The sequence below is a fragment of the Amblyomma maculatum genome, chromosome 4, assembly GCF_055883805.1.
Source record: "Amblyomma maculatum isolate TAMU_Amacu chromosome 4, ASM5588380v1, whole genome shotgun sequence".
NCBI classification, from domain to species: domain Eukaryota; kingdom Metazoa; phylum Arthropoda; class Arachnida; order Ixodida; family Ixodidae; genus Amblyomma; species Amblyomma maculatum.
Window position 1 is genome coordinate 73101249 of NC_139347.1, and position 15376 is coordinate 73116624.

The 15376-nt window shown below is 44.9% G+C and overlaps 1 protein-coding gene across 1 annotated transcript in view; it reads right to left on the minus strand.

Annotated features, from left to right (window-relative positions):
• LOC146191396 (uncharacterized) overlaps positions 1-15376 on the minus strand; it is a 151456-nt gene that overhangs the window by 59810 nt on the left and 76270 nt on the right. The window contains 5 exon segments of the mRNA XM_084600316.1: positions 4910-5149; positions 7101-7309; positions 9550-9783; positions 10241-10619; positions 10677-11446. Of these exon segments, the coding sequence (XP_084456442.1) occupies positions 4910-5149; positions 7101-7309; positions 9550-9783; positions 10241-10619; positions 10677-11446 (1832 nt within the window).

Genomic DNA, 15376 nt, shown 5'->3' on the forward strand with positions numbered 1-15376 from the left:
TTATGGAAATGTCACTGTGTAATGCCTTCAAATCATTTCGTTGTACTGTATATGCCATACAAACTTATCTGTATTATAATTTGCTATCTTTTTGTTATCAATAACCCTCGTTATTCTGTATCGTTTATTTCTTGCTATGCTTACCAATATCTTTTTATATAACTCACTCCCCTTTGTAACGTATCTACCCTGAGGATATCAATAAAGAAAATAAAATAAAAATGAATACTCCTATTACCTGCAGCACTGATTTGTTATTACAAATGTTGCGTGGCTCAGGATGAGGCAGCGTTTTTTTTTTTTTTTTTGAGCCACGTCGATCCCGTATTTAAGATCGCGCATTAAAATTTAAAATTGTAGCAGGATCCGAGCAATGCAGGGCTGCAATCATTTGTTCGTGAAACCTTATTTAAAGAACGTGAGAATACAAAGTTTCAAACACGAATTTAATATCAATATGGAGAAAAATCCCTTCGGGTATCAATAGTTGGAGCAGTAAAAAAAAAAAAAGTGAGAAAGTAGCAATCGTTGTTTCTCTTATATTGAAATTGCTGGCGGTATAGTAAAATATAGTTAATTTACCTTGCAATTTTCGGAAATCCAAACAAGGAGCGCGGTGCCGGCCAACGCTAGTGTACATCTAGCCTTCGGAAGCTCCCTCCAAATAATTCAGGCCGGCGATCGCCTCCAGGTACGCCCCACGCAGCCAACAACCTCTCAAACGGACCTGTGCAAACCTGAATTGCATAAAATATATAACTGCTCGCTTTATCTGCGTTACCCAGGCACTACAATAGAAAGTGCCCCATTTCGAAAATATGGCTATGTTGTATAGATTTGTTTTCGCCTTTCTTTGATCCCGTGGCCACAATCAAGGATGCATTGGCCAGTCGTGTTGCTTCTGACGCTGTTTTTAGACGTCAATAGATGGCACTGATACATTTTTATTTTGGGATGGCGTCACGCTGTTTTGATGCGTACGCATATCTCCCTGGCATGAATTCTAAATACTCCTGTCACTATCCCGAAACTGGACTCTAGTCATATGCAGTCTCGCAGCACTGTGCGCTTCACCGCGATGGCTCACCGCGTATACGTTACGTTGAAGCATCGACAAAACGCGACAAGACTGTTTTGTGAAGAAGCACCGCCGCTACTGCTCCACACTGCGAAAAGGCTACCGAAGTCCGGAGGCCTTTATGAATTTCGAGCAATCCGTCCAATCCCAACAACAAAAGACAAGTGCTTGACAAAACCACAAAAAAAATCATCGTTATCACTTGTGTTTTATCTCAAATAAGCAGACAGCCACTGGCCGATTTTTCGGCCCGAGCGGGATTCAGAAAATAACCCGATAATCGAACCATCCGAAAAATTTGTGAACTTAAAAATAATCATTCTGCTGCCAACAAATGGCATTAAAAATCACGAACTTCTCTGCTGCGAATGCTTCGTTTATACTTGGATGTAGATATATAAAAGATAGCTCTAGCGTAGCGCGATCCGTTAGTTATCTGCTTCCGCGCGACACATGTGCACAAGCGCCAGCGTGATCCGATACCGTAGGCCGCTACTCCGCACGCGCTGATTGTTCCAGACCACGGTGGAAGAATAGACTCCACCGTGTTGCCAACGCAGCAGGCGTCCATTCCGCCTGGAAACATGTGACTGCCTCAAAGCGATCTGTGCGTGCGCAATGGTTCACCACGCAATCAGCACGTGCTAGGCTATACTTCTCAGCAACTCACGGTTTTGTCATCTCTGCTCCGCTTCAATTCATGAAAGTGATAGACACCTGAAAGTCACTTCGCTAACGGATGCACGTGACGCGCAAAGCAAGCAATTACAATCAGTTTCCTAGAAACCACAATATGGAACTTATGGAAAGAAAGCGAGCGGAACAACAGAATTCATTAGGCTGACAACCGCTTGCATCACAATAAATTTATTTATTTTAAAACTCGACAATAATCACAGGCTTTAGAAATGGGAACAGCCCGACAAGGCTGTTTTTCGAATTTCCATCAACGCATTAATACGCGCACTGTGAGAGCGTCAGAGCTGATTGTCTCCAAAATGGCAAAGGCCTCCTTCCTTTCGGGTCCGATGTGGTAGTGCTGAAGCAACCACTCCCAAACAGCTTGTAGGGAAGCATCACCCGTGGCCTGTAATGGATAAACGATGATTCACCATAAAAGCAGTAAACAACACACGATGGGCGTGCAGTTTCGGAACAACGCAATATATAGGAACAAAAGGCCCAATCAATAAATGCCCAAAGCGGCATGCCACTGAGCATGGTTAGCTGGTTGATTTACGGTCATCCGCGACTCCCGTGGGCTAGTCCGAAATTACGAAAACCAACAATGTAACTACGTGGTCAGACCAGCACGTCTTGTTCTAGGAGGTGTTGGTCAGACACGGGGCCAGTTGCGCACGGTGAAATGTGTGGTGGCATCTTGCAGCACACACTTCGTTGTCTGAATAGAGCCTCTTGATGACCGCTTTCCGAGCATTTCATCATAGACCAGCCCCCTTTTTAGGAGCTCATTAGAATGAACTGGCGCGAAACATCTATCATTCAAAAGCAAACGCTCTATGCCATAGCCTGCCGCAGCTGTTAATCAGAATAGTTAAGCGGGCGAATTGGTGATACATCATCCAAAAAAACAGCGCGAACGAACGGGGACGACAGGAAGAAACCACAGGGACAAGCGCTGACTCTCAACTAAGGTTTAATCGCAGAAAACACATTTATAGAAGGTACAGAAACAATAAAACACCAAAACGAGAACGCACGTGTTACTATGTGATATCCAGGTATGCAACTTCGCATATCTGTCAACAGCTACTGTCAACAGCTATCAGCCTATCAACACACCCCTTAAGTAACTCGGGAAGTGGTACATGCAGTCCTACTAAAACTCAACAGCACAGAAAATTCGTGATGACATGAACTTCACGGGGATGAGGTATATTTTGTGTCACCAAATTTTTTTCATGACTCAAATGGAACAAAATGGGTTTCACCACACGGGAATTCATTTTTGACCGTGCGGCCGCAGCTCACTACTCGCTGCATATGACGTGACTAGCAAGCGCAACGTCGCCGATGTATGGGCCCTGCGCCCATGCTCAGTCAGTCGATCAAGCGAAGTTCAGGAGCCGCACCGCTGCTAACTGGTCCTTGTGCATACAGTGAGACTATACTCGAGGACAACCTCCTGTCACAGTGCAGCCAAGCCTACGGGCATGAACTTTCCTAACAGTGTTACTACACAAAGTAATTAGGACATGTCTGGCCTCAGTTATGGTTTGGGTTTAAAATCTGCATTTACGTTGAAATACCAGTTGCTGATCCGCCGGTTATGCAGAAAGGTGTTTCTTAGCACACTTAGTAATGGCCTATGTTAACGTAAATTACTGACTGTTCAAAAGCCTACACAATACGCGTTGTCAAAGGAAGGCCCTGCGAAAGCGTATAATGACCAGCACGGAGACTCAGCAGATGCTGATCACGGACGCTCCGCAAGATTCCCTGCAGGCAGCGGAACAGTGCGTATGCGCTTGATGCATTTTACTAGTAAAATACTCTATACTCAAACTGTATAAGCTAGTATTGACCTTGATGTAATTTTAAAATTAGCACTTTCCTCATGATACAATATTCTGGAGCATGATTCGCGACATTTCTCGAAAAAAATACATTCTGCTGCTCAGTAAACCGGTGCGTGTCTGCTCTGTATCTTTGGCTGCATAACCACAGAAAGTTTTCCATGAATATAGACAGTTGCGGTGTCAGCAATATATAGTGATCTGTCTTTAAGGGTGCATTAGCACCTCTCATAATGACACAATTCATAGTACCATGGAGAAACGTTCGGAACATGCAAAATTCTGCATGCTGTATACTATGCCATCCCAGCACTGAATTTTAAAGATTCGTATCAGCCGCATTCGTATCAACGAGAGCGTACTGTAAATGCAAGATCTTATTGTCACGAAGATGGAAAGGGTGAAAATAAGACTAATTTTTATCACAAGGACTATAAATTAAACCTTGACAAAGTTGAAATCATGACCAACACATCCTCTCCAGCAGCCTATATCCTATAGGATTGATCCTATAGCCGTTAAGCCACTATGCTGGATCTTAAGAAACCAAGTCCCCCAGTGGCCTGCCCAAAAAGCCCGCCTTCGAAAAAATCCCAACCTGCAACAAACATGTTGCTCACAGTATGAAACATGTCTCAATTTACAACATTTACAACCAGAATTAGGACCACGTCGCACATTTATACAACGTAAAAAACTTCATAGGCGTAAAAAGACATTTGCAAAGAAAAGGCAGCACCAGCCCGAGTCTCGGAATGACAAAATGTGGCTCATTGAATAAAGTCAGAAGAAAACAATGGTCATGGGAGTATTTGGTATGCACTGTTTATACCATATCAGTGCTGCATATGGACTATCAAAACCATGCGAAGGTCTCTGGAATATTGTAACCACTTGGAGTTCTTAAGCAAAAAGGCCTGTCGAGCAAATTTCAGTGTAAATAAGACAAAGAACACTCAGCACCACGGCATCTCTATCACCATCACTTATCTCCGGCTCTCATCTCTTGCGCTGAAGCTGAGACCTGCGGCTAGTAGTTCTACCCTGCTGTGTCCGGAGTAGTGGCAACGTTAGCCGTCGGACCAAGTCAATCAATCCTCGAATCTTCGTAATTTCCCTTTCCATCGAAATGTAGCCATCGCAAAATGGATCAATTTAATCCGACATCCTATTGCGCAGAATCTACATGCCCTGAGGGCCGGTGGGTCTGGAAAACTTGCTCCTCATAAGCGACACGCTCACCATGGACTCAGATGGGAAACACCCACGTTACCTTAGAGTGGTCGAGCAAGGCCATGCCTTGCAGACAGGCAGGTCACACGATGGGCAGAAGCAGCGCAGCACCTTCAACCGGTGGCGCAGGCAGGCGGCCAGTTTGTCCTGTAGCGCCTGCAGCCCATCGCACATGCTCTGCCGCTCTCCCCGCATCAGCACCTGATGGCCCTCGAAGCAATGCATAAATTGGTGCGCCATCACACAGTTGGGGCACAGGAAGTTGGCCCAGGCGAAGCAGGCTACTGTACTCGACTCTGCCCTGCGCAAACCGGCAAAAGGGCCTGTGTCCTCACATGTGGCAGCCTTGTAAAGAAACCGAAAGTTTTGGTTTTAGTGTTTAACGTCCCAAAGCAACACAAGCGATGAGATACGCGGTAGTGGAAGGCTCCGAAAATTTGACCACCTGGGTTTATTTAACGTGCCCTGACATCACACAGCCTACAGGCGCCTAGCTTTTCGTTTTATCGAAAACCGGCCACCGCGCCAGGATTCAATCCCGCATGCTTGGGGACAGCAGCCGAATGGCCTAACAACTGTCTCACCCCGGCGGAGGAAAAAAGGAGTCAGAACAGACGGCGAGAAGCATGGAAAGAAGTAGCAAGTAAGAAGAACAGCATAGGAAGTTGGCTTCTGATGCACAGAAAAAGCAGTGCAGAACAACTGTCACAGAAAACACAGCTTTCTTGCACACGAGCAATTTCTAGCTTTCACACATAGTAAATCATTAACCTTAACTTCAGAGGGCAATTAGAAATTAAATTATCCCCAGTTCAAATTATTTAATGACCCCGAAAACCTTACAATACCCAAATGCATAATCATAAATTCAAGCTATTTAATGACCTCCAGAAGCTCAAGAGAACCATTTGCATAAAAGCAGAAGTCTGAAAGATCAGGCAATAGCAACCTGCTTTTTACATAAAACAGCGCATTCATGATTCTCTACCGTTCTGTTTAATGCTGTGCTGAATGCACACTGTCAGGTAAACTAATTTAGTGCTCGTAGGCGAATGGCACATGGTGATGCGTGTAGGTGATGATTTAAACATTACTGCAGATTATAAAATACGAAAACAAAAATAAGGCGCATATACACCTTTCAGGCTTCCCTTAAGTGGGAAACCTGACTGCCAGTGTTTTGCACTGACCGGCGAAATCGGATGTCGCGTGTGGAGAGGCAGAATTGAGCATGAATAAATCGAACATGGGACCCTCAAATCTTTAGACAATATCCCTGTGCAATACTCAGACTGTTTGGCAAACAAAAAAAAAAAGAAAACTATCGTGTTTCGAAGATGCTTCACCACACAAATTGTGGGCTGTGCGATGAAGCATTATCAAAGAAATTGGTCCAGTGCAATGGGACAGTTGAGGAAGCACGTGGATGCGAGATAAATATGCGTATCCAGTAAAATGGTGTGATTCCGTCTTAAAGTAAAACTAAACGGCCAGTGACGTGATGTGAACAAAAAGGCGGGCCTGGCCAAAGTCTGTGCCTGATGGAAACAGCGGGTTGGAGTGAAATTAAAGAAGCGAACTGAAACAATACTTCTGAGCTTTATCTTAGCAATATGGTGCTCCCAATAACCGTTCTGTCTGCTATAGCGCGCATTCCTGATGTGCGCTGACACTACTTTTCCACACAATTGCGCGTTAGGTTCAAGAGCGCTCTTTGGCAGATCGCTGCTTTTACGGCTCGTACCTTGACGTGAGTCCTCATCTCAATTAATTGATGCAAGCCCGCCGATACCTGAATTAACCAGCATCCAACTCCACAGAGTTAGTTACATAGGTGTCAGTCAGTATTTAGGTGAGTTCAAATTGCCTATACTTTCGAATTAACGAGATTTTGTTGCATTGTCACTGACTGCCTTTGCCTGGCACAACCAGAACAAGCAGACGCCACCTAACACACTCCTTGTTGATATGGAAGATCATTAGTGTGTCTACGTAAATCCACACACTAAACAATCTGATTTTGTGCAAGCGAAAGTCAGAAAACGGCAGATTTTCTACTCTTTGCTATCTAACATAACATCAAAGTTATACACTATCTGTACTCAATTCAACCAAAAAGGAGGGTCACTGCGATAGGTAACTCAATTCACAGAAGCTACAAGATCGCTCTTCACACAAACTGCGCTCACAGCGTCTGGAAGGGTCACGTAGGAGACATTTTGTTACAGCAGTCTTCAGTGGCCTGCTCACACACCTTGCAACTTGAGCACCTAAGACTGGCACCTCCGAGGGCCACTGTTCCTAGGAGGTTGGAGGCTGCATAGTCGGATGGAAGGCCAGCCATGCCTCTGGTTGGCACAGGTGTGTCTTGGATGTACCGGGGGCAACGACTACGAATCCTGTCCCCAGTGCACTCCTTTTTCAGGCACGGCTGACAACATGTGTGCAAGCACTTTAACACCTGCGAAAATACCAAAGCAGTAGCTGCTGAAACAAAAAGACTACACGCACACACCAGGAATCAAAGTGGTGGTTTCAAGGCGAGGCACGTGATTATATTGTAACAGGCTATGAAATGATCACAAACAAAGCAGTTTTCTATCAGCTAACAAAGGAAGTGTGGAACCCTGCTATAATAAACTGATATAGCTAAGTGATCTTACCGTCCCATTTTGCCCATAGAGTGCAGCACACTTTTTCATTGTTATGCTGATGCCTAATAAAACGTCGCTAGGGTGGCTCCGAGTTGGGGCACCCAAGTAATGAGACAGCGAATCGTGAAATGTCAGTGCAGCCGGCAGTGAAGGAGCGTGCATTGCCTCGGCTGCGGAGCTGGTTACGAAGGGCAACGCCGACGACGGCGCCGACGACGACGCGAAACGCAGAAACAGGCGCCCAGAAAGCAACTGGGCGGCCATACTATATTACGATAAAGCAAACTGGGTTAACTGGGCGGCCATATCAAGGCATAGCAGGAGAAGCAGAGTTACTCTGTTGGCGACGTAAAAATATGTGGGCTCGCAGCCTGGGCTGTGGCGATATCCTTAAAGGCGGTGTTTAAGTCTCCCGCATAATTTTTTTTTTTTGTAAAGATAAATCTGAGGAATATTCGTTAGCGCGCTTTAGGCAGCATTTGACTTTGAGCTGTAACTCAGAAGTAGCCTGTTCCAAGCAAACTCCAACTGCAAGGCAGGAGCTATAAAAATTTGAGCATAAAGCTTGCGTCATAGTTTGGAATGCATCATGGAACCGCGCAAAAAGACAAGGGACAGGGAAGAAGGCAACAGGGCAAAGCCCCTTTTCCTGACAAAGTTTAAAGTCCCCGTCCCTTGTCTTTTTGCGCGGTTCCATGATGCATTTCAATACTAGTCACCAACTAGCCCACCTCTCACTATTATACTTGCAACGTCATAGTTTGCATTGTAGGGGAGCAAAATACTTTTCAAAACGAGTCATCACCAAGCCTAAGGAGTACCGATTCCGTTCAAAATATGTAATTTTTCTTGGAACCAAGGCTATACTATCCATAGGCTTGATTAGCAAAGTTACGTTCCCTGAGAACGGTGCGATGTTTTCACAGACCAGCCCAAATATGCTGTCTTAAATCTGTGTGCAGTTCCAGGAGCTCCTGGACGGCTTGCAAAGGAAGGCTATCGAAAAGGCACAATGGTTCGCCCGTTTATTAAAAGCATTAACGGAAATATAATTGCAGAGGTTTAACTCGATTAAATCTAGTTGTCCGAACATAAGCGGCTTATTTAGGCAAGGCCAGACGGTCATACAGGTATTTCTTCTGTGTGCGATCTCGCTCTCTGTAGTGTTCTGCCTAGAACTATCACGCTTTATCTTCGCTACTGGTTCTCGCCAGATGTATCGGCTGGACAACAAAATTTAACCTGGAGTCTGCGCTGAAACATTCGCGCATACAGGCCAGCACACATCTCCTCAATTAGAGACTGAGCAACTAATAGCGAGGCAGTTGCTAAAACCCCGCCTGCTCACATGTTATCACAGTAGGAATTGGGATGATCACTGGTCAGACCCGGGCCCATATACGGCTAAGGACGAAGACAACGGAGCTGGCAGTGGAGCTAAGCGCTAAAATATACGTACACTGCAACAAAAACGATTTCATGTGTGGTTTGGAACGGAGCTTATGTCAACCGTGCACTCTACCAGCCTTTAACACATCACCCCAGCTAAAATGACATAAGAATTTTTTTATATCAATAATATGCGCATATGTTTTCCTTCTCAAAAATTTGCAAAAACTTTTTGACTAGGAGGATGGAAACTGATTTATAAATTTCTACTCAACTGCTCGCATTTTGACGATCATAAAACAAATACATCTGTCGCACTAACTGTATCTTCTACCAATTGAATTTAACGCAAGCAGTTTGCTCTCCCAATATCTTGTCAAGAAGCTGTAAAACATGGTACCGGACCGATTCCGCGAAATGTCATCTAAGTCAATAGCATAACAAATTATTGCGCTTTTCACACCGCGGGTCATTGATGCTTAAAATAACTTCTTCGGCATAACTCATAACGCTGCTAGCCGTACTACTGCTCCGGCTAGTTTGCCTCACACCTAACTCTGAACGCGAGCCGCCGCTAAGGTAGCATGCGTCGTTTCAGAATTAGAAGCACATGGTGTTTGCAGAAGACAAACCCCTCTCCATCGTACACAAGACGCACCTTAGGAACGGTGCAGGTCTCATGGTAGAGGCTGCACTTGGTGCTTAGCTGGGGCAGAGCTGCACTGTCCACAGAGCCGCTATCCGAGGGGCTGCCTCCGCTGCCTTTTTCCCCATCAGCGCTGGGTGCCGTGAATGCCTCGGGCAGTGAAGCGGGCGAGCCCAATTGAGCGCCTGCTGTCGTGCCAGACCCACGAAAAGTTGTTGGCAAGCTGCTGGAAAGGCACCGCTGGGCCTACACAAACAAAAGAAAAAAACAAAATGCACAAAAAGACCACAACAGCTGTTCTTTGCAAGTTAAGCCAAGCCCAGGGGAATTTAGGGACAAAGTTGGGACGAACTAGCGATGACCTGAAACAGTAGATTCGCCCATTCTTATGACATCAATCCTACTTTTAATGTAAACTGATTTCATATGTCACAAAAGTGTAAAATAAAAACTTTAGTACAGGAGCCACCCCTGTCCACTTTTTTTGGTAAGTGAAACTCCGCCGTATCAAGACCTTTATTACCGCTGTTCCCCTAGGCTGTATTACGCCAATGAAACAATTTGTAACATATAAGAACACAAGTGCATAGATAGGCAATGCAGAGCGCAGCAGTACAAGATGTTGATGAGAATTATGGAAGAAAAATGCTCAATGTGCATGATCCTCAGCGTAAAATTAGAAGCTCCGTTAGCCAACGATTACCTCAGCAGAAAGAATGGCTGCTTCTAGATGACTGAGCTTCACTCGAAGCAATTCGAGGCGCTTAAAGCAGCCAAACCTCTGCAATAGGCCGCCGCCCTGCTCGAAGATGATGATCTGCATCACCTTGCAGTCGACGATCCCCATGCGGCCCTCGGGGTTCACGGCCACGCCCCTAGGATGGTGCAGAATCGCAGTACCGAACCTGCGCCCTAACTGCCTGTACTGATTGTAAATCTGGATCTGGTGTGTTGGCGAGCGCTCAGTCACTACAATGTCACCTGAATGCCGCACCAAAGCCACCCGGTTGGGGTACAGTAGCTGTCCATCACTCTTGCAACACTCGCCATGCTGGAACTTGAATCGGGCATCCCGTTCAAAGCTCTGGATGCGATATTTGTCGGTATCGGCGGCCGCAGTGTGATTCTGGAACTTGTACCATCCCTCCCGGTCAAAGATCTGGATGCGGTGATTGTTGGTATCTGCGACCACAGTGTCATTCTGGGCATTCACAGCCACACCAGAAGGCTCTGTGAACTGTCCCTCCATGACATCGAGCTTGCCAAACAGGAAGCGATAAATCATCTTTCGCTGCTTGAATCGCGACTTCAGTAGGTACAACCCTACGCAAGTGTCAGCTTGGTACATGGACGAGACTTCAGCCAGAGCTCTCAGAGGCAGAGGCGCCGGAGAGTCTTGCGGAGTATTAAAGTCCGAGCCACTGTTTAATATGTCCGCGACTCCATTCGACCACTTCTCATAAAGGCCAACATCTTCGAGGCTGCTTGAGCCTGGGCCTAAACTGTTCACAGAGTTGAGACGCTTCGACAAAAGGCTCGACTTAGAACGAAATGTCGTAGGTGACGTTGTGTGGTGGTTATTGTGGCGCAGTGTGGACCCGCGGTCAGTGGGACACAGAACGCCACCATAGGGCAGAGCGATTGATGACTGCTGTGGGGCACTTTCGGCAGCTCCGTCTTGCTTTATGCAGGGAAAGGAGTTTTGGCCTTCATCCTGGATTGCTCGACATTTGGAAACGAACTCTAGGTCCATGCCATGGGGCCCAGACTTACGTCGAAATGAGAAGAATCCCTGGAACATTTTTTCTACGATATGGTTTAAGACCATGGCCTCGGTGCTTGTAGAAACGCGAGCCAACCTTTCCACGAAGCCACATACCTGGTGAATCCTATCGATCGTATCTTGGACCTGAAAAGAAAACAAAGATTTCCGTACCATCAATACTGCGCGCGTACTAAGACCTAGCATACACCACCTAGAGGAATAGCGCCTTAATGAGGACATGTGCACACAAAGGAGTGCCGTTTCATAAATGTACCCTTTGTTACCAATTTTTCATACAATGAAAATTGCAAATGCTAAATTCCGTATGTCCTGGTCGCATTGCCAACTTCCCAAGATATTCAATAACATAAGCTAAAATTTCCGAAGCCTTACAAGCTAGAATGTATTTTTCGGACTCTCTCAATGCAGTGTGGGGCGCTGCGGACATAGTTCGTATTTTAAACTGCAACATGCAATCAACTCTTTCTTCATGAAGCAAACTGCATAACGTATAAACCAGCTATTATCGTTTCATGTTTTCTAAAAGGCGTTAAAAAGAAAGACCAGGCACAAGGTGTGAACGAGAATTCGTAAATACTAATACGAATACAATGTGTTTGTTACTATTGGAGTCATCAGCATGGTAGTATGAAAGACACATTTCATTGAATACAAACATTAAGCATAGTAAGGAATGTATCGTGCCACAAAGGTTTATTACCGCCACACTTGATCGGTTCTATGTACCGCTATTTTTCACGATAACGACTCCGAAAGAGAAGTGCATGTGTGTGGTCGTAGGGGGGGGGGGGGGGGGGGGGGGGAGTGCTTAGATTCTAAACATCTGGCGATGATACATTCTGCTTCATTGCCTGGCATGTTGCAAATCATAAAATGTATTTCCGTGTCAAGAAGTCCAAGTAAATTCATTCAATATACATGCTCCTCTTAAGGGGATATTGCGCTCAATTTTAGACAGCCAGCTTTGACACTTCAATGATAGCTGACATTCCTATGTCGACGACCGCATCGCTTCTTGTACAAAGGCAGTAGAAAATGCTTCTATTCGTGTTTTTCCTTTGAAGTGGTGCATTTGGCGGCGGCACCATCAGATACTGCTCCTCGGAACCTGCGACATTACATGCATCCCTGTATTTTCGCTATGCCGGCTCGCCCACCTGTTTCGACGCACACCTGCTGCAGCGTCTTGAGACGGTATACTCCTCCCTATAACTTGAACCATTAAGGAAGCTACAGGAGACTTCTTGAGTCATTCACTAGTATGCATTGTGTTTCTCTGCGCCGCTTTGTCTGCTCGTAGTGTATGCAGATATGGTAGCAAAAGAGTATAAATGGACGCTGTCGACTTACCAAACTCTGAAAGAAAATTCGAAAGATATAGATAGGCATATGGTTTGACGTTACGTTGTGTCTCAGATAAGGATGAAAACAAGTCAAATAAGTCAGCCCATTCACGAAATTCGGCTTTTCAGACTGAAACAATTTTTATCAAAGAACCGACTTTCTACTTTGGGAAAAAGAGAGGAAGAATGATCACCGGATATAAAAAATAAGATATTTTGCACTCAAGCATTCCACTGCACACAAGATGAGGCCTATAAGCCTGAAGTGCCGTGCACGATCAACGAACATGCTGAAAAAAAAATACGGTAAGAAATACGAGTTTATTCTGAAGCGACATCTATTGCGTAAAACCCCGAAGCCATGTCAGCAACACGATGTTATCGTACGCTAGAGTCGTGAATTTCAAACATGCGAAATGGCGTGTGTAATGCGAGCGTACATTAATTTTAGGTTTTGGATAGCGTTTCGTATATATATGCACATTAAAACAAGTTATCCCATTCGGTCGCATGTCCATTGTATACTGGCACAACATTCCGCAGCACCAGAGCTTCGCCTTCATACTCATCGTATTTTACGCAATTTTCCGAAGAACTACCGGGATCGAGTACAGCTGCACCTCGCAATAACGAAAACTAGTACGATATTCTCAACAGAACAAAATATTTCATTGGCCCTGCCAACATTCATCACATCCAATGCATTTCATTTCTCTCAACTACGAAACGGTGTCACGCTTCAATCACTCAACAGCGAACCTTTCTAAAATAACAGTCTACGAGTGTTCTTCGCACGTCAGGAATTTAAGAAGCATTGAAATCTGATTTACATCACCTTCAACATTATCGAAGCTTCCACATTGCGAACAATCATACTTACCGGTGTGGCCATCTTTGTTTAGAACGTTTGCTGATGATGATTGCGCTCGTGTCCTTTAAAAAAAGCAAGATATTTCTTGCGGATTCTGGTCTGTCGGTGAAGCGTATTGCCATGTCCCAGAAACTGCAGCAACGGAAGTTCCGGGTGCGTAACTAAAAATAAAAGACAACAAAAAGGAAGTAAATAAAGCTATATGTTTCGTTGAGTGTACAATGTAGTACAAAAACTAAAATGGATTAAAATGCATACGCAATAAAATATATTGATGGATTAAAAATGCTTGCAGTAATCCTCTGATCATTCCAGTTGCGTCCGTCGGGCCATCTTTAGTACGTGGAACCAAAACGAATAAAAGCGCATTTAAAGACCATGCTTCCCGTCGCTTCTGTGGCGCAATGTGTGAACACCATGTTCTAGATTCTAAAACATGTGTTCGATTCCTGTATGTGCATTTTTCTAACATTCACAACATTCAAATAAATATGAACATAGTCCCTGGGGTATGTTTCCCTTTAGGTTGCATAATCCAATGCTTTTATTCCTAATATCAGCAAAACCAGCCGCGAACGCAGCCTGGATACGACGGTATGACAACGGTTACATTATACAATTACCTTATCGTAATAAATTTCTGCTTTAAGGGAATGTAGTTACCCTTACGTTGTGTTCAGATACACCTCTTAGCAACAATCGCCGATATTCAAGTTAACTTATTCAGCGTAGCAAAGATATCGCGACGGATGCCTCCGTTGTATTAAGCGCATTAGAGTAATTTTTACTGAGAAAACTAGAGAGGGAGAGAAGAGAGGGCTCTTTAATGAAAACAAAGATTTTAGCCGGCGTTAATGTGCGCCGACATGCTACTCTGCATGCGGTAGGGGGATTAGGAAATAAAGATGGAAGAAGGGTTAGGAAAGAGTGCAGTCACTGAAGATGGGTGAATGACGTTTGGATGAGAGGGAAGTCCAGTAGTCTGCTTGTATAGCGGGATGATCTAGTTGGTGGGTAATTTAGAGTTTGTTTAACATATCAATATAATGTAAATAGGCAAATAAGAATGTCATTGTAAGGCGATGCTGTGTGTAGCATCCTAAAGCACCTAATAGAGTCCACTGTGAGCGGCACTTGGGTGACAGACTGCATGCTTAGTTCATAGTACGCACGTTCGTTGGCGTACGCTGGACATTCGCGGAGAATATGGAGTACATTCTGAATTGAGCCGCAGTTGTCACAAAACGGACAGTCTGCTTGCTTGAATCGGCGCCATAGACTGTTCGTAACGGCAGCATTGAGACAACGACGATAACAAATTGTTTCTAGATGACGCGGCCACCCGAGTGGTAATCTTGATTTCAGATGTGGAGCAGTGGAATGGAGAAAGGGATAATGATGGCTTGGCAAGTTCCAGAGGCGGTTCTTTTCATCCTGGGTATATCGCTTAGCGAATTGAGACGCATCTGATTTTGCGAAGTATATGCGCTTATAGTTTTTATGTAGTACACGTTTGCAAGCCGCTTCGTCTACTTTCTCGTTGGCCACGATGCTGCAGTGAGCCGAAATCCATTGAAAAGTTATAATGTGACCTTCAGTAATAGCCAAGTGGTGCAGGTATGCAATGTCAACTATCCAGAAAACTATTTTGTTAATAGTGCATTTCAGCTTCCGTACTACGCTTTAGGCTCAAACAAAACGTAAAGTTGTGTTTTATTTTTGAGTGACACACGCGGCACTTCTGTTGCTGCAGTTTTCGAAGAGTGGCAATACGCGTCGGCGAACAGTTCAAATGGGCAGGGCGCATCGCCATCGCGGATATTTCTTCGGGCTGTAGGT